This window comes from Synchiropus splendidus, chromosome 3 (assembly GCF_027744825.2).
Source record: "Synchiropus splendidus isolate RoL2022-P1 chromosome 3, RoL_Sspl_1.0, whole genome shotgun sequence".
Taxonomy (NCBI): Eukaryota; Metazoa; Chordata; class Actinopteri; order Syngnathiformes; family Callionymidae; genus Synchiropus; species Synchiropus splendidus.
In genome coordinates, this window is record NC_071336.1 from 29,822,232 (window position 1) to 29,842,271 (window position 20,040).

Here is a 20,040-nt window from a genome sequence, read left to right on the forward strand (position 1 = left end):
TTAAATAACAACACAAAAATAAGAAATGTAAAGATTCCAGAATCATAATTTTAACACGCCTTATACACCTTAACCGCCATCTTCAGTAAAACTAGCAGATCGTTTCCAAACCGGACATGTTGCCGACAGCCAGTTCCTAATGTTGTTATACGAGGCTCCTGACTTTGGCTTCTGCGGAAGCTTCTGCCAGACAACGTGTGAGCAACAGTCATGGTCATGGGAATGAGGCATGTTGGTCTGTCCCTCGGCACGCTGGTCGCCAACCATCACCAACTGGCCTATCGTTTTTTGGGGGACTGAGAAAAGCGTATAGCTCACTTTCATCAAAATCCTGGCAGAAACTCTGGAATAAGTGACATTAATCGTCTCAGACAAGTTTATTTAATCCAAAATAAATCAGTAGCAGTGTTCGTGTACAGCCCTGCTCGTAAGAACTGCTTTGTAATAAGTAAAAAAAAAATCAATTATCACCTTTCGGCTGTAATGAGCTTGCGGAGCACCGGGAGACTTTGGTGTTTTGAAGCACGACGGGGAACGACAGCAAACCTTCATTTAGTCATTTAGTTTCACTGATGAACAAAAGTGGTTATGCTTTTGAGCGGCGCGCTGCTGGCTTTGTCAGATCTCTTCTTCTTTATCCTTCACTCTGCACGGCTGCAACAATTGCTCTCTATCTGCTAAATTAGAAAATTGAATTCTATTAAAAAGAGGAGTGAACTACTGCGCCCCGCGGGAGTCATTTCATTCAACCTAACTGCGGAGAAGTTAAGCGATACGCTGATGGGTGAAGGAGCAATGAAGCGGCGTCGAGGAGACAATGAATGCCACGGAGGAAACAGTGGTGTGGTGGAATCTGGACGAGGTTAACGGAACACAACAAACGACGCCATCTGTGATGCAGAGCCACAACTGTAAACATCTGCTCGCCATCCGCCTCAACAAGTGAGGGGAGCCAAATGTTTTGATGGGTTTTTCGTATTTAATTGATCCAATCGGATTCAGCACAGACGAGGACAACGGGTCAGAGACAGTTTGGGTTGGTCAGTGAATGAAAGTGGATTTTCTGGACCGTTTTCGCGCCAGTCGATGTCGCTGGGGCAGCAGCCAAAGTAAAGAGGCGCGCCCCAAACACATCACTGGAATACAACCAATAGAACGGCGTAGTACCGGCAACTCTTTTCCTTTCTGTTTGTAGTATATGGCAGTGGTCCCCAACCTTTTTATCACTGCAGACCGGTCAACGCTTGACAATGGGAACGTGGCCCGGGAGGTATGAAGTTGCCACTTTGAACTGTCAGATAAGGCCTCTGCATGTTTGTGCGCTCACTAAGACTCACAAAATCATCTGGTCACCATGGTAATGTTTAAACATGCCTTCAAAATAGCATGCAGATACACCCCAAAACCAAATATAAAGTGCATGAAAATGAATAAATCACCATATCGCTAAATCAATGGGAGCCCTGAACGAAACAGTCCCCTCTGGGAGTGACAGTAGATGGCCGCGATAAATCCATATTTCAAGTACAACTCCTGGTATTGCTTGTTGAAAACGTTCTTCTTCCTGGAAGTAGTACGCTCTTCTCCCGTCTCTTCACTGAGCCTTTTCCCCTTCGCAAAGAAATGGCTGTTCCCTACTCATTTTGCGAGCTTGTGGGTTACATTGTGGCACGCAAGTAACCGAAGCCTAACCGAGAGAATTCGGTCAATAAAAAAATCCTTCAGACTCAGACAATACACAAAACAGAAGTAATTCTTTCTTGAGCGGCCTGGTACCAATTGATCCACGGACCGGAAACCAGTCCCCGGCCCAGGGGTTGGGGACCACTGGTATATGGGCCTATAAGTATTTTGTTTCCCGTGTTGCCATGGTGACTTCGTTCCATTGGTGAGGGCTTTTTATATCCTCTTGCACATCACCCATTCATGAGGGCCACAAGGCTCCGATTGTACCTACAGTTTGGCACTGCAGGCTATGAGGTAGAGTAGGGGCCTGCTGGCCCATATGAGTGGAGGATCGGTACACAGTCACACCAGAAGGGCCTTGCAGATTCAAGTCAAGTACATGCAGAGTAACCAATGTATGGCACCCAATGTAGAGCAATGGCAACCACAACACCTGGAGCTGGATTACCCTTAGTGATGCGGTCTCTGACTCGAGACTTGTGGGTAGCAAGTGATGCTGGAGGAGATTCTATGATGCCGTCGCCCATAGCATTTGAAGCGTCACAACTGGCCCTACCACATGGCCAGTTCAGGTTCACACAGTTCATTTTTAGGATTCAAGCAGCAAAGAAACAGAACCATTGTCCTAACAGTTGACACAGACAAAAGCAAGACATCATAGGATGGGAGCGCCGAGACACACTCAACCAACTTAGAACTGGACCAAGGAGTCAGCAGTAGCTTTGTTCTCTGCATTGCTGGAGTCTTCAAAATCTGTTTTTGTGTTCAAATATAGCTTAAATAAAACGTTTTTATGATTTATTTTAGAAATTTTAATAAACCTGTTGATACTGCACTTCAGAGGAAGAGATTGAGATTCTACACGTAGTTATGTAGTAATGACTTGTGTAACATGCTGGACCGAAAATGGACCGAACTGCAGCTGTAAAACTAGGAACCATACTGATAACATCTGTACCGGGTGAAGCAACAGATGTTTCAGTTTTCGGGGTGTTGTGCATTACCATCTGAAGCCACAAATCTTTTGACTTCTTTGCAGCAGACACAGCTCTAACACTTCCTTCTGTGCTTTTACTGCTGTTGCACAGATGAGTTATGGACCGTCACTGCCATCTGCTGTCCCATTGAGCTCATTGCTATCAAAGATATTCCAAATGCTACAACAGGTATCAACTTATTGTACACATATTATACACATTGGTACCTCGGTTCTCGACCACAATCCGTTCCAGACAGCCGTTCCAGACAGCCGTTCAAGAAGCGATTTGTTCAAAATCTATATCGATTTTTCCCATTACAATGAATGGAAAAAGAAATAATGCGTTCCAAGCCTTAAAATAGTCTTTTGTAGGAGTGAATGTAGAGTGTCTGCTGCAGGTGCGCTGTTCCTCTATGTGTGTGGCCGCTGCATGTGGGAGGGGTTGCCGAGTGAGTGACGTCTCTCCAGAAGTGAAGAGGTGCCCGGTGCGTGTCCAGCTCTGAATGTGCGCTTCTGTGCAGTTTGGCTGTGACAAAGTCATAAACCAAGTCACGCTCTGTCCCAGACTCGCCTCATCCCTGTCCCAGCTCCAGCCCACAACAGGACATCAAACCCTGGAGTGCGCGCTCCAGCCTCGGAGGTGTGGAGACCTCCCCTGTGACTACCATGGTCCAGTGTGGAGACAGGAAAGGTTTTACACCTCAATATAAAGAAAAAACAGTCAGTAAATGCAGCTAACTGGACACGTCTGCATACAGAGGCTGCGTTATACACAATAACAGAGCGCATTGTGGGTCAGCTGATCGGTCGGCGCACGTTATGATTTTTCCGGCTTTTTTCGGGGCGTTCGAGTTCTGGATTTTCGTTCAAAATCCAAAGCAAAAATATCTCGAAATTCTTGTTAGAACTCCAATTGTTCATTCATTGTTATATATATAATGATTTACAGGTAAAATCCTGGCCTTGGCAAAATGATAATTACCAACTAGTTCCTAACTGAAGTATGGGCAATTTCTTTGTTGGAGCACATCCAGTTCCCTTCCTTGATAAACAAGAGCGGAGGATCAGTGTGTCAGAATGCTAATGACCTTAGCCTCAGCACAACATATATTCATGTCAGTTCTCAGAAAGAGGGCTTGTGTACAGGAGCTCTGCAGCGGTGCAAACCCAGTGATGCAGCAGAAACACGTCCTGGGTCGAACCTCCATTGTAATTCCAAGCTGTTCGATCAATTCAGGCATCAATCATGGCGCGGCCACTCACTGGCTGAGTTTGTGGTTCAGTGGGAGCTTGGAGATCTCCGCAGGAGAAACATGTGGCCCAGCTGTGGGGGTTTACACAAAACACTGGGGGTTATCTCAGACTGTTTGCGCGCATGTTGGGGGGGGGGGGTGACTGGGCTATAACAAAACACGGGCTTTTTCAAGAGACGACAAATCGCATGGGAGGCCTGAACAGCTGACGGTCATCAATGACAACAATCTGTGGCGTTTATCCACGCAGAGCGAGAGGCAAGTCTGCTACACCGAAAACAAGAGCGAGGATCAAAGAGAGAAAAACTCCTCATGAACCAGCAGGGTGACCATCTTTGAAGCAGACGAGTCGGAGTCGGAGGGAAATTGGCTCGGTGATCGAAGGCAGTGATAAAACGAACAAACACACAAGTGATCAAAAATACAGCAAAGAATAAATATCCCTCATAAATCTTACAAAATAGTTTTACTGTTTTAATTTGCCTGGATGGATTTGCGGACTAGCAGATGTGTGTCCATTTTTTAAAACAGAAAAACAAGTAGCACTGGTCAAAGACGTACGTGTTGTTGAATAAGTAGATTCCAGCTCAATGGGGTTATGAGTGTAACTCACCAGCCTTATAGCAGACCAATATTTTATGTACGTTTTCATCATCATAACCAGAAGCAGGTGATGTTTCTTCCGGTGAAAACAGCTGTTTATAATTACAACCGCATTTTTCACTGTGCAACAATTTTATTCGCACAAACATGGGACAAGGTTGGCCCTCCCTCACACACCTCGGAGGTATGAAGACCCCCTTTCAACAACTGTCACCCAGCCATCACGCATTCAGGGCCAGCACGTTCCTCTGTGCCAAGCCTTGCTGATAACCAAAGCTGAAACAATAAAACAACAAAACAAAGCCATTTGTGGAGGAGAAAAAAAAATACAAAAAACATTTTCAAATAAATAGTTGTGTTTCATCTGAGTTGTGGCATTTTAATATTGTTTGCCTCACAAATGAAAGAAGCCTTCTTCTTGTGGTCCTTAGAATTTGCCAACAGTGTGTGTTAAATACTATATAGACAATAAAATTTACAGATTCCCGAACATATATTATTTATTTTAATTAGCGGAGGGACTTTAATGAGTTCATTACGATAAATTAATTACAATATTATTACGATTAATTCATTACAACAGAAATGTAATTGAATTGAATTGAATTGAACAGTTTGCTCTCCAGACAACAGGGAACCTTTGTAAGTGCAGGAGTTCCTGGTCCACTGATCCCACTGATGCACAAGACACATCACAGCTAGGATGAGAACAACAACAACAAACATGGAGGAATCCCTGAACAAAAGCAAACAAAAGCATCTGTTTGCTTTTGTTCAGAGATGTTTTTCACTACACAATGTTCAGGGTTTCCACTACTCTGAATGGACTTGAAATTCTTATAGAAATATTTTCAAGACATTAAAAGAGCTTTAGTTTGAATAAGGTGATAGAAAAAGTTGAATATAGCCACCATCCTGATTTATTGTGCTATTGTCAAACCGATGCAAAAGAAACAATATTTTGTTGTTTAAATGTACGTATGGGTCCATCATTTATTCAGTAATACACCAAATTCATTCCAACAGAAAAATGTGGCTTCTTGTGGCAAATATTCTAATATATCAATATCAGATTAAGGGTCATGGTCATGGGATTGCGGCACATAAGCCCATCCCACTACACGAATGGCATCGCCAACTGGTCAATCGTGGTTATTAATTATGGTCATATTACGCCGCTCCATCATCGGAACCCATTTATTTTTATTTTTCATTGGGTTATAAACTGCTTTCATTTATTGCTGTCCTGGTTTGGCCTGGTTTGGCCTTTGAGCCTTAATTCTTTAGAGCACTAGTTTGTTTTGCAGCACTTTGCAGCACATCCTTTTCTGACCAGGACAAATCAGTTCAGTCTGTCACTGTTTATCTGCTGTCCCCCCCCGAAGAGCAGGTCTAATCTTACAACAGCACTTTCTCCCTCTCATTTCATCTGTCGCTCAGAGGCCTGACCCACCAAGTGGAGGATCCAAAGTTGACTTTCCAGCACCAGTTCAACTGGGACCTGTTCCGTGAAATGCCCACATTGTTTGTTTTGCTGTGGTGACTCCTCCGAGGACAGATGTTGAAACACAATAGTAATTGTGGAGTAGCATAAAACCAAATTTGTTGAGGACATTTCAACATGACGCGCAAGTCAATCTGCAGCCTTTTTGTTGGTCCGCTGGTCACCATTTATAGTTTGGGCAAACACCGGAATCTTCTGCCCGAGACAACAACATGCATTGGTCTACGTGACTGACTTCACCTCCCATGCAGTTGGAAGTTGAAAACTATACCCGAGAGCTACTTTTAAAGACAGTGTCCAAATGACATTCCTCACTACTGGTTGCCACAGCAAGTCAGTCTCTCCATGTATGTCACCTCAGTGAGGAGGGGTGGCGCTGTGAGCTTTTCAGTCATCGTTTCCACTGATAGTAGACGACAAACGCGCGGAATTGGTAGGTAGCGAGGGGCCATTTCAGACTGTGATCTTGCACTACATGGATATATAATATTCCAGAGACTGTTTTCTTTGTATCACAAGAATGATAGACCTTGAGTATCTAAAGCGCATAGTCATCAATAACTAACTGACTAACGTAGCAACCATGCTAACGGTTGCTAACACTGAGCTAATGTTGTATCCTTAAACCAACAAAACACGTCCTCGAACCTCACAGAAAAAATAAATAATCACAACCACTTGAGTGAAGGAAGGTGACGACAAGTCTACACATCGGGAGACAAACTTGTCGCGACTAGCGACATATCTAGTGTCAGGTTTGTTTTATATCGACAGACAAGACAGACATACACAGTTACACTTCTCGCTGCATTCACGGGAGAAGAGCAGTTTGTTTACTTGCGTTGCGTAGCTGAAGCTAAAGTCGAGCTATTCAGCTACATGCTAGCCTACCCGAGCTATTAACTGCTATAAACACTTCCAGCATAAGCTCTCTGAACAGTAAGATTTTGAACTTATGCTTGGTCTGTACAGCTACAAGAACGTCACATGAACTTCAGTAGGACAATTTTCCGAAGTGACGGATGGTACACGTGGGTGTCTGTTTGAGTTCTACTTAAGTCGGTTCAGGTTTAAATCCAACATGTTTACCGACTTTCTCTCTGGTTTCTCTCAGTGCTGAGGCGCAGCAGTTCCACTTCAAGGTCTCTGGAACCAAACCTTCTCAGCACACTTCGAAAGGAAGAGTCCAGACACACTGGGGCAACAACTCTCTTCTGCCACCTCCGTCAAAGGGTAGGAACGTAGCGTGACAGGTACATCGAAAGCTTGACCTCGTGGCTCAGCCCAAATTCACATCATACAAAACTCAACTTTCTTAAATCACAGCATGAACTTAGTGAAGAAGAGAACTATGTTTTGGATTTATTCTTCTGTACTGGCACAGGAGTGATGTGAGCATGACATCACTCTGAGTTTCCAGTCCAGATTAACCAGCTTAACTGGGAGCAGGAAAAGCTCTTTCTTGTCTCTCCCAACCAAACTGACGACAGCGCTGGATTAGTATTGGAAACTGCTGAAAAGGAAAGCAGAAAAGATGAAAGCAGGTCTTCAGGTGGAATCTCCCGTGTTCTGCTTGGATTTTTTTGCCTTTTAAAAATTCAGTCACAAGAAATTCAGTCATAAGAAACCCTCCGTTCTGACTCTTCGGCCACACACCTCCCTGAGGCCGCAGGGCCGGCGTGACGGATTCAATTTCATAAAGAGGCAGCGTAGCCAGCTCATTGTTTTTGTAGTAATGCCCACAGATGGCTGCAGCACAAAAATCAAAGAAAACAATAGCAGCTGTTCATCATTTATCAAAGCCCATGCAACATTGGAGTCTGATGTTCAGGAATTATTGGACAACGTGGCTCCGTTTAACTGGTTTCAAAAACTAGTCCAAGCATGTGCGTTTTTTCACGAGTGATTGTTTTGATATGTGGCCTTCATTCGACGTGATATTTCATAATAAACCAAGCAGTTGTCACTTAAATTGTTGTTTACTTACGTATCTAACATGACAACCTTGATATTTTCTGTGGTGTACTTGTCACCTCACTAACAAGCATCAATAAAACAATGAGGTGTGAAGCAAGGTGGAAGAGGCGTAACTGGCACGGTAGCATGGAGGTCTGTCATTTGTACTGGGTGACACCTCAAGCTCCCGTTTACACTTTACTGGGTTGTTCGCTAGTTTAGTCACCAACACCAGGTAGCCTGCAGAGAAAAGGGAGTAGCCCACGGGCCTTTAAAATAAATAATAATTTCAATTTTCATGTAATAACCATTTTATTATGTTTGATTTTGTGATTCCATTTGGTTACACCATTGTGAAAACCCAGAAATGAGTCAAGTATTTGAGAGGAATATCATTTATCATCCATTTATATCATGATTTCAGTGTGTACTGACACACACAGCGAGTCCTTGGTCTTCCCCGGGGTCTCCTCTTCTTATACTCCCTTGGTTTATGTCTGTATCCAACAATTCACCACATACTTCAATTTGTTTAAAATGACCAAAGATGAGAATAAGATAAGAGATAATAAGATAAGAAAACTGAAAAATACATTGACCATATTGATCAATGAATGCTGTTTTAAGCTATTCATGTTCTTTCCCGTATTTCTTTCATATGTGCTCCATACATTTATTTATTTTTTATTTCATTTTATTTCTTTATTTTGTTATTCATTCCTCATTACTTTCTTAAACATTTTCTTAATCTTATAGTATGTATGCATAATATTGCATACTCTTTTGATCTAGTAAATAAAAAAAAAAGTGTCTTCTTATTTGATGCTCCAGCACTACAGCGCCTCTACAGCCCTGGCATATGTACTACATCGTTTTGAATTGTTTCCTGTGAATCCGTGTGGACGTCAGAAACAACTTCATTTTTGCAAAAGCACGGAAGTGTTCAGATGTAAAAATGTGCGGCTCCATGTGGATGTAATCTCCACCCCGCCCATTTCTGCCTGAGGCAATGAACGCTGCTGTGTCCACACAGTCCCACAAGGTGGTGTCTTTTCTGGGACACAGTTGATCTGACTGCCACCTCCACCATGTACAACGAAGCCTTACTCAACTATTTCTATATGCAAATGTGCTCATAAAAGCCTTTAAAAGACCACCATTTTTTTATGTAGTTTCAAACAGAGGTCGCCATACTAGAATCCCATGAGTTGTAGCTGTCTGTCATGCGCTTTCATCTCTTGAAAAGAAGGATCTGTAGTCGGTAGCACAAACTCCGGAGGATCAAATGGAAAATTCCTGTTATATCGCAGTTGGATTGAAGGCAGCAAACATGTTAGTGTTGCGCTACATCTGCTCCATTTCACTTCAGCTGGACTTGAATGTGTATTTTCTGCCAAACAAGAGTGTCAGTGTGCCGGCCAGTCCACACACACATTAAGAGAAAGAGCAGGATCACAGTGAGCGCTTGTATGTTTTCACTCAGCTTCCTGCATTCCTCAGATCGGCTGCAGACTCTCTGGGGGGTACAGTTTAATGGATGGAGGTGAAAGGTCACTTCCGGCACTGATTAATCGAAGCTTTGCCATAAGGCATTCTATGTTTGTGAGGAAAGGTTGAAGTGAAATGTGGAGTCAACAGGCAGATGTGCACGGCAAGTTTTCAGTGTAAATATTCATTATATAAGATCATCCGTTCAAGAATCTTAAAAGGTTACAACATGATCTTGAGTAAAACACTATCTTTATTTTTACTGTTCATAATGTAACATTAAAACTGTAATGAACAGATTTTTGAATTAACAGAGACAATATCAACCGGATTATTTTTAATCCGTTAGTTTTTATGACGCAGATTTCAAGGCAATGTTCTGCTTATTTCACATTAGTTTTGTCATTTATTCCCAAACGCACGTCTGTTTGACACATTTTGTTTATTGACCCTAAATCAAATTGGTTACACTAATGTTCCATTCATTTGCAGTTTATGGTTTGTGTCTTGCCCCAGTGTAGTTTCACCGCAGGCCAACTGCTGTGGAGATCAGCACAAGTGGAAGCCCGTCTGTGGGCTGACAAACTTCGCTGCAAGAGTCACATGATGGCCGGGACGCTGGCCTCTGACTTGACACCAGGAGCTCGGATAAAGAAACATGCTCATTTCCAAACTATTTAATCAATGAAATAAAACTTCAGTCTCATCGTCTGAACTTAGGGAAGCAAACGTTTATCAGCTTTGACTCAAAGTGGGACCCCACAGTGACCTCTCCTTTTTCTTACTCGCCGCGAGGAGTTACATAAGTTCATAACAAAAACCACCTGAGGCGACCCAGGTGATCCGAATGAGTGATGGCCAGAACAGATTTACAGCTCGGCAAGGGACCTGCACGATGAGAGTCTGCTGTCACTGCCTTGGTGTAAACCAGACTCGGGTTGGAGGCCGCAGCAGAGGAGCTTATCCAGCTCGCTCTGCTGGGAGGGAAACGATAAGATAAAGAGAAGAGGCTTAACTCACAGATGGGCTCGGTTGTTGTTTGAGGTATGCTTCATTGACACCAGATATTTTTAACCTTACTGACGTAAGGGCTCATTTCAAAGCTACAGCTGGACATCTGAGAAGAACGATGCAGTGTGAGAAGAACCATGAAATACAACCTGTGATCTGCCATTTTAAACATCATATTTTGGACTTCTTGGACTTCTAGCAGACACATAACGCTATTCCGTCAGGTGGGTCAGTGGTACTTCACCCACTTCATGCAGGCCAAACTGTCGTGTCCTCCCTAACATGGCTTCCATCAGAACCTTCTGTTCAGACCACCTAACCCAAGACCAAGACCAGCGCATACCAAGACCCAGTTAAAACCAAGACACTTTGATATTAGTGCCATCGTAAATCCAAACAAACCTGCAAAACAACACCGAGATGAAATCCCTTCTGAGATCGCTCTTTTCCAAGGGGCCCTAGAAAGTTCCACAAGTTTGTTTCTGATTCTGGCGGATTAATTATTGATTACACTGATGTTGACTTTTGAGGTTGCTTGACATTCACAGTTCCTAAATGGGAGCAAATGTGATCATATAAGATTTTCAAAAGCAGAGCCTTCAAGAGCGCCACCCCATGGCTTAAACCCTAACTCCTCCTGTCTGTTTACGTGGTGGGCTACATACAACGTCTGGGTGTGTCAATGGAGGAGGAAACTTGCTTCAGTTGGGCATCTGAAGTGTCAACACAGAATTGGCGTCACAGCAAAGTCCACGTCACAATGGTGGATATTTGACGCCTTAGGTGTGAATGATATGTTGAATGTTAAAGCAGACAGTTTAGCCACAATTGCTGCTTTAGTTCAGTTTTTCTTTTGTTTTGTTTGTGACTAGAGTCAGTGGAAGTGCGTCCGACCACTAAACACAAACACAAAATATTGGATAATTCACAAGGCATCTGACAATATTCAAATTACTGGTCCTCATGAGCTCAAACTGACTGCCCCATCTAAACCATGAGGCATTGCAACATACCGTCCATATATTTCAAAATGTCATCTGGCCTCCGATAATCTTCCTCTCATTGGAGCTTTATTGTGAGGTCGTACTTCGAGCTAGAACTGCTGACCCACACCTTTCAAACCGATTTCACAGGTGTCCTCCAGCCTCCTCTCACAGTGATGAATCACAAACCCAGGATGGTAAAACAGCCCATCTAGTGATGCGGAGTTATAGCTGCAGTTACATTAAATGCAGTAATATATGTTGATAAATCTCCAGTTCCCAGTCGAGGTGTGTGAGGAGGTGGTTGGTTTGGTGGTCTCCAGACCACCTGAGATCTATTATAGAGCAGACTCACCTCCAGATGGGGAGGTTCATGACCCGCATTCGCACTTGCAGAGCAGAAATAACGCAGGATACTTTCTGGAGATTGTTTATGTAATACGAAATGACATCAAAGGGAGCGAGAGGTCACACTGGAGCGAGAGTCAGGCAACGGAGAACTGAAGTTTTGAGCTCAAATAAAATATCACCTTATTAATCTGCCGATGTTGGAAAATTGTGGAAATAGGGGGATTAAAGTCAGCATTTTGAGGTTGAGGCTTTAGGTTTTAGTTGATGATGAATATGGTTTTCATACCTTCAGTTGAAACGTCAAACTAATAAAGATCAGTGCAAGATGTGATACTATAGTTATCGTAATTATCACTCCTGGTTTGACTCTTAAGTATCATCTGACGTCTGCGATCACATTCCTAGTGGTAGCAGGTGAGGTAGCAGGTCGGCTGGAGTCCACCCCATACTCCAGTTCTCCAAGTTACCTCATCACAAAGACCCTTTGCCTCAGATTGATGGAGTTTATCTTCATCTTTCACATTTTACAAAAAACAGACCCAGTGATGGAGTCATAAATCATGAGGCCAACACTCAACTGCTACTACAGACTGAAGAAAAACCTGAGATGAGAACAACATTTTGGACTTTTGGTAACCAGTGTTGAACCCACCACCAGGGGGGTTTCCCAGAGCCTTATAGTTAAGTTGTCCACACTGACAACAGGAAAAGCACTCGGTGAGCGCACTCAGTGTGCGCAATCTCCCAAAGACAAGGTATCAACAAGGTCATTTCCGCCTTCTTCTATTTCACATATCTCCTGAAAATTTCATCCAACTTCATCCATAACTCTTCAAGTTAGTTTGAGCGTAGACAGACCAACCAACATCGTCGAAAACACAACCTCCTTAGCAGAGGTAACAACCTCCCGAACACTAAAGTTTGACTTCGGTTCCATGCTAACAGACCCGTTCCCTGTTAGTAAACAGAGATGGGAGCAAGCGCAGCTTGGCAACACAAGGATGGCAGCATACCGTTGTTCGTCAACGTACGTGACTGGACTGGCCGCTAAAGATCGCACATTTATCTGCTCACAATGATGGACCCCAGACCCACACAACACCATTGAGTGGTCTACATTTCTTTACTGAAAAGTTGAACCCGCTGAACCCCTTGGACATGATGCTCAGTTAAGGGGACCCCACACGTGACAATGCTGTTTTGGTCCCGAATTCACCCCTTCCTTCGTCCAAGGACGGTAAACACCAGATTATCATAGCTCCAATAAGACTATCTCCAATCCTTTGGCCGGGGACTGTTAAGAGCGAGTTTGCTGAATATCTACAATCGAAACGTTGGTGTGTATGGAGACCCGATCGCTCCCGCTTTGAACTGCTGTGAAGCGGAATGTTGATCAATCAAGTGATGCGACAGCAAAATAGAAGCAATCTGGGAACTTTTGATTTATTCAATTGATGATAACACAAAAACTACCTAACTACGTTTCACATCCGTCTGCGGCTGAACTATAGTTCCGCAGTGTTGGGTGTCGTATTTTCTACTTCGTTTTACTTTGTAGCTTCTAATCTGATATTTCAGAAATTGCTACTGATATTTTTAATCTTTGTTAGTGGAGTCCCGGACATATAAAAAAATCCTTGTGTATGTGACCCCCTTTTCCCATCAAAGAACACACGCATACTTGACAAATGGGTCTAAAGTTCGCGTCTTGTTACTCACTGCCATCACTGTCGGTGCTCTCTGCTACGTAAGAGGAAGCTGACACAAACATCTCAAGCTGGACACTCAGGGTGCCATCTTTGTTGTTTAAATACAGCGCCACTACAGGCCAGGTATATGTACTACATCCTTGTCAACTTGGGTGCGTCCCTCTGATCACACTCCAATGTCCACTCCCCGACTAAAGCCAGTGACCTGTCCCATCTCCATCCACACAGTGGTTCACGTGGTGCACTCCTATTTTCCTGACTTTCCTCCAGGTACTCCAATTCCCTCCCACAGTCCAGTACAGATAAACTACATTCAATTGTGTGTGAGCTGTCTTTCAACTTGTGCTATGGTATGAAAATGAATGAATGGAATTCTCAGCCTCATTTTCAGCCTGACTATTGCACAATGAAAAATTGATCGTCTGTTTGAGGAACCGATGAAGTGAAAGTGTGATGGCGACGCAGCACGCTCCTCTCAGACAGCGATGGCATATCTGATTCCAAACAGAGCTCTCTGACGAATGAACCGTTTTCTACTTTATTTTCCATCGTTTATTAATAAAGAATGCTGAATGATTATTAAATCCCGGTGGTTAGGCAATGACGTTTGTTGTCTGAGGAATTCAGGATTTGATGAAACATATTCTTGGCCAAATGATAAGATCACTTCCAAAGCCACTTCAGGAAATGAAGGTAAAATGGAATTATACAGAAACAGCCCGGGGTTATTTGTTTTTAATACAGCAGATGGTTTCAGCGGAATATAGTTCTTAAAAACGTCGATGCTCGTGTGACATTAGAGTATGCTGAATGCTCCTTGAGGTCGAGCTATTTCGGTCTTATAATGACAGTATATGACGGAACCCAAGTCCAGCTCTGCCTCTTGGGTTTCCCCTTCAGCGGCTGAATGACAGCGTTATTACTTTTCTTTCATAAATATGAACGTAGGTTCGGCTTCAGAGAACCCTGAAACTCGCAGAGATTCTCTGAACATATGGACAAGTAAACACCCGGAAGTATAAAAAATAGAAACCTTAAATGCCATGGTTCACATCTGCACACTGTAGGAGGATTTTCAGTTTGTTCCAAACACAATATTGGATCAAAGATAGGTTCCCATGATGCTTCTTTAGAGCTTGTCAGTGACGTTGTCAGTGTACTTCAATATCAAATTGTAGTTTTTCATAACTTAAGTGACAAGCTGGGAATGAGGGGCGAAGAAAAGGTCCTCGCGGTATTTGCTTGATGGAGTGGATCGACACGGTGGCCTGAGATCCAAATGATCCATGCTTTGTGTGTGAGGAGGATTTACGGGCCTGTGGCAGGTCTCATATATGAGATCCGAAGAGCTGAGGGTCTCCGAAGGGCTTTCCATTCCAGCCAGAGAGGGAGTCGTACACGTCTGAAATCCTCTTTTCATCCTTCAGTGTGAGTTTTTCCTTTTTTTAATCGTTCACTTGCACTAAGCTGCCATTGCACGTTCAGGTAGCTAGGTGGTGCATTGCACTTATAGGAGGACAGGGTTTACATTAGGGCTGGGACATATGTATTTGGCCCGATTCGATATTTTCTCAGTTTATATCACCATTGGGATTCATTGAAAAATAAATAATAATGAAAATAAACGACAGTTTCCCACAGACATTTTGTCAAAGTGGTGACCTTGGTTGTATTCATGTATTTATAAAGAGAATTATCCATTACATAGATGGTGTTATTCCAGTATCTACAGTCCTCCGGAGCTACACTAAGCGGTGGTTAGCAGAGAGCGCTAACGTGTTAGCACAGGGTTAGCAATTCCCTTGTAACCAGCATAAAACTCTGGCAATAGAGGCTTTTGTCAGGCCATACTTTGCATTTATCTCGCCTTTCTAGCCAAGTGACTTAATGTGTATGTATTAGGGGTGGGATTCGAATAAAAAAAAATCTAATTAATTAGACAATTTGTGATAAATTAATCTCAATTAATCACAGTTTAATGGTATCAGAATATTTGCCACCAGAAGCCACATTTTTCAATTGAATGAATTTGGTATATTACTGAATCAAATGATAAAGCCATACATACATTTAAACCACAAAATATTGTTTATTTTGCATCAGTTTGACAATAGCACAATAAATGACGATGGTGGCTATATTCAAGTTTTATATCATCTTTTTTAACCTAAAGCTCTTTTAATGTCTTGAAAATATTTGTATAAGAATTGGCCACTGTGTTGCGACAAACATCCCTGAACAAAAGCAAACAGATTGCTTTTGTTTGTTTTACTTAAATGAATGTGATTTGAAGGGGATATTTCATTTCTCATACTGTTACAAAAGGTACTTTTAAAATGTTTCTGCCCAAAATATTTAGGTCATAGTTTCAGTAATGAAACTACAAAAAAAGGCCTAAAAAGCCGTTGACGTTACTTGTCCAAATATGAACGTGATACCAGCAGGTTGGGAAATGACAGCTACACTGTTGTGACAGGTTCATCTCTGCATGTTGCATTTACGCTCGTGTTTATTCTTGTTTCTGGTAAAACTTCCAAGGAAAGTGAGTGAAAAGATGATGTGCACTGGATGAAAGAGGAGGAAGTGAGTGACAACAGAGCTACAGAGGCATCACACTGAGGACTTGCAACACGGCAAAGACAATGCTGGAGAAACTCAAGAAAATCAGTTTCATACAAGATAGGTTTTTCAAATCTATGTTGGTTGGGGGTTCTGAATGGAATCGTGGCCTCTAAAGAGAGAAAAACTCACATAACATTCCATAATTGAATGGAATTAAACCCTTAAGTTGCTCATCTCATACCACACAGCTATTTCAGTGACTCACTTCAATGAGGTTCTACAGAGACCCGCCCTTGAAACCCCTTCAAAAAGGTGAGGAAAAACTCCCTGAAGTCATTCAAACCAATCCTGTCATCTCTTGGACGTGACAACAAAGTGGATCACATATACTGAAAAAAGCAGGGTGTGTATTTTTATGCCGTCTGAGACCAAAGGCCGGGGCAATGTAAACACGGCAAGTCTTTCCCCAGACAAGTCCACTTCTCTCCCTTCAATTTTAACTTGAACAAAACATCTGCCCTCAGTCTGAGGGCAGAGAAAAATAACACAATATTTTATACTGGTTTCACAACATCAAGGCAGTGCCACAACGTTCATCTCTATTTGCCACACTTTAATCTTGGGCTCACACAACTATAATTAGGTCTGCGGTTCTGCCGTCCACGGCCGTCCACCGTGGACGGGGGAAAGAAAAAAGGGCTGCCACTGGCTCGCTCCTCCCCCCGCGCCCCGTCTTCCCCACTCTGCTTTGAGGACTCTAATTGGTTCCAGATGCATTCTCTCACGGCTGCCCTCCACAACAAAAAAATTGCAACATGAAAGAAAAGTTTCACAAAAAAACTTGAGGTGGGCATGTCAAAAATGAATGGAACGACGGACGCCGCAGCAGACTCCCCTGCCTCGGACGGCCGTTTGCGTACGTTGGCACTACGAGTTAAAGACGCTGTCAAACATGTGGTAAACAATGTGCACACCAAATGAGGATCTAAAAGGTCCTCCCATGTTCCGGGCAGATGTGCGAGCGGAAAATAATCGTACAAAGTGATATTTAGCCGGAGCAAATCCACATCCTGAGCCCATGTGGACCCGACATCAAAGAGAGACAACACGTTTGAGCCCTTTCTAACCCGACCGTCGGCCTCTTTACATAACACGCGGGTTATAAGTGACGCCAGCGATGGAGGAAAAGAGCAGCGAAAACATTGTGACAAATGGTTCAGGAACTTAACAACAACTCAGGCATCACTGTCAACTCCCAGGCTGTGGGAGCAAATGGGAAAGCAGCACCCCGCACACCTTGGAGCCGCTGTCATCCATTATCACCTATTTGTGAAAACATTATCAGACCCCCAAGTCAGCACGCATTTAAATTGAAAGTCAAGTCAAAACAAATGGTCTCAGCAACACAAGTGTGGGGTTTTTTCATCTTTGAGAGTCTAGTTTATTTCAACTGGTATTTGAGAAGTGTTTTGGCGCTCACAGATTTTCTACCGAGCACTCGATTTAAGCATATTATATATTATAATAAACCAAAAATGACTGCTTCATTTGAGATGGCAGCACTTGAGGGGTTCTTTAGTAGTTCAGTCATTTAGAAATACACAGTTTTTGTGTGCAAAGCCCTTGATTTGAACTGTTTTTTTAGTTTAGAGTGTTCTTTTTCAATCCTCAACTGACATAAAGTATTTTATTATTGCCCTTCTTGCCGTTGTTTTGGCTGCCAGCAGCGCTGATAGTACTATCATCTGTGATTGTTACAACAAGAAAACGAGAAACATTGTGTTATAATTTATATTAATTATATTAATTGTCAATGATATTATAGTTTTTTTAAGTGCATTCACATGTAAAAATACAGGAACTATGACTGCATTAACAGTAAAGAGGTACAGAAGCCAAATGAATGAGGACAACCATTGAACAGAAATAGTTTCATCCCTTTTTAAACATATGTATATTTATGCACAGTGTACACACATTCTATCTTATATAGAGCTTTTATTATCTTTTTTTTTTCAAACACAACATGAGTATGTATCGCAGTGAGAGTCGAAATTCTTATTAACTGAGCGGCGTACAGTTAAAGTGTTGACCTTTTTTGTACATATTTATTCATTTATTAAAGACTAAAACGTCTCACGTGGATTTTCTGGTTTTGTTTCATCTCTTTTTGACTAAAGCAGTTTTTTTCTGATACAAACCCAAACATCTTGAGTATTTTATTTACTTTTTTTAACTTAAGTTTCCTATATCACTATCACTGCTCAAGTATACTGGTAGAATAATTGCATTCATGAGAATGAATAAAAAATCTTGTTTGTTTGCTTGTCTTGTGTTTGCAAACACAGTTGTTAGCAGAGAACGCAGCTCTGCTTCCTTCCCGTTCTGGTTTATTTTATGCAGCAAAACTACAAATAGTCTGGACAATAGCAAGGTGAACTTAAAAGTCACCAACTTTTCATATTAAAACGACATTTGGTTACACTTCCAACTTGCTTCTGCCGTGATTCCGGTCGCGTGCGGTAAAGCGTCACGCAAACCTTTACTCCACCGCAGGATGACGCGCTAATATAAAGTTATTCACAAGTTCACACAACCTTTACAGGCCCTTTGGATGAAGAGGGAAACGCTCCGCTCGCACTCACACGCAGAGATTGAGGTGTTCCCGTTATTTCACTCATATCTGCTTCAAATACTCAGTGGGCGTGGCCAGACGCTCTAAACTTTCTCAGAAGTTTATTTTTCGTCTCGCCAAAGTCATTTTTTCGCGCACTGTGCTTCAGTTAAATGCATGACATCGCGAATGCAGCGTGACAGGAAACGCCAACTTTGTTTATTTGCAGTTCACACGAAGGAATCGAGCGGTTTCACTCAGGATTCGCGGCTGTCACCGACCAACCGTATTTAACGTGGTGTCACATCCTTTGAAGGCGAGGAAACTCCAGCAGAAGTGAAGTTTGAAGGGCAGAAATGGGACTCACCCTGAGCTCCGAGCGGCTGGACGGAAAAGTTTGCGCCGAACAGGAGCGCGATTATCTGCAAACACACACGCATCTTATTGAAGTCTTAAAGTGCATCGTGGATAAGAAGAAGTGGTGGAAAAGACTGAGACACACTCCATGGACCTTCTCCTCTCTCTCTCTCTCTCTCTCTCTCTCTCTCCACCTCTGTCTCCCCGTCCCTCCTCCTCTCTCCCCCCAGTCCTGGGTGGGAGAGGGTGAGGCCCTCTGCGCATGCGCGAAGGTGTTCCGCTAACCGTTACAGTGTTATTACCGTGATCTAACTTTAACAAGTCTAGGGACTAATAAAACAGAGTTCAATAAAGTTGTGACCGAAACATTTTAAATGTTTCATTGTAATCTTGTTATTTAGCAGTAAAATATTTTTGTTTTTTAAAGTAACAAAGACGTACAGTACATGTAGTATTTGCGACGTGCTATACCTCTATTTATTTTTGAACCTCTTTCAGTTAGCCTTGTATTTCTGTCTCTGTGTTGAAATTAATATTAATTTATTTGTTGATAATATGGAAAGAAAAAAGTATTTTTATCATATATTATTACATAATATATAGTAATATGTTGCTATTATTACAAATTAAATAAGCTAAAGATAATTATAGATGCTTCTACTTCACTCTTGTAATAATAAGTAGAGATGAAAATATCATATTTTAATGTCAGTTCGTGATATTTAATATCTGGTGCTGCATGATATATGTTCAGCTCACAGTGAGAGGAGGATATAGTGATAACAGTTTGCTTTTTTCTTTTCTATAGTTTTCTCTTATCTCTGTTTAACTGCGGCCATGAAGATTGTCATCAACCTAGAGGAAGAAAAACACTTTTCCTCTCCTTTCAGTATGTTCCACAGAGCTTGTCTTACATCATTACCATCCAGACAATCTGGTTCAGGATCACCTTCAGGCCGGTCTGGTGAAACCTCTGCTAGACTA

The 20,040-nt window shown here is 42.4% G+C and overlaps 1 protein-coding gene across 3 annotated transcripts in view; it reads right to left on the bottom strand.

Annotated features, from left to right (window-relative positions):
- Positions 1–19,215, bottom strand: part of reck (reversion-inducing-cysteine-rich protein with kazal motifs) — a 59,023-nt gene extending 39,808 nt beyond the window's left edge. For all 3 annotated transcript variants that reach the window (XR_008414216.1, XR_008414215.1, XM_053860706.1), the window contains exon 1: positions 19,067–19,215. Coding sequence is in view for 1 of the 3 variants with exons in the window: in XM_053860706.1 (XP_053716681.1) it covers positions 19,067–19,139 (73 nt within the window). In the remaining 2 variants the exon portion in view is untranslated. The remainder of the gene's footprint in view (positions 1–19,066) is intronic.
- Positions 19,216–20,040: the final 825 nt, after the last annotated feature.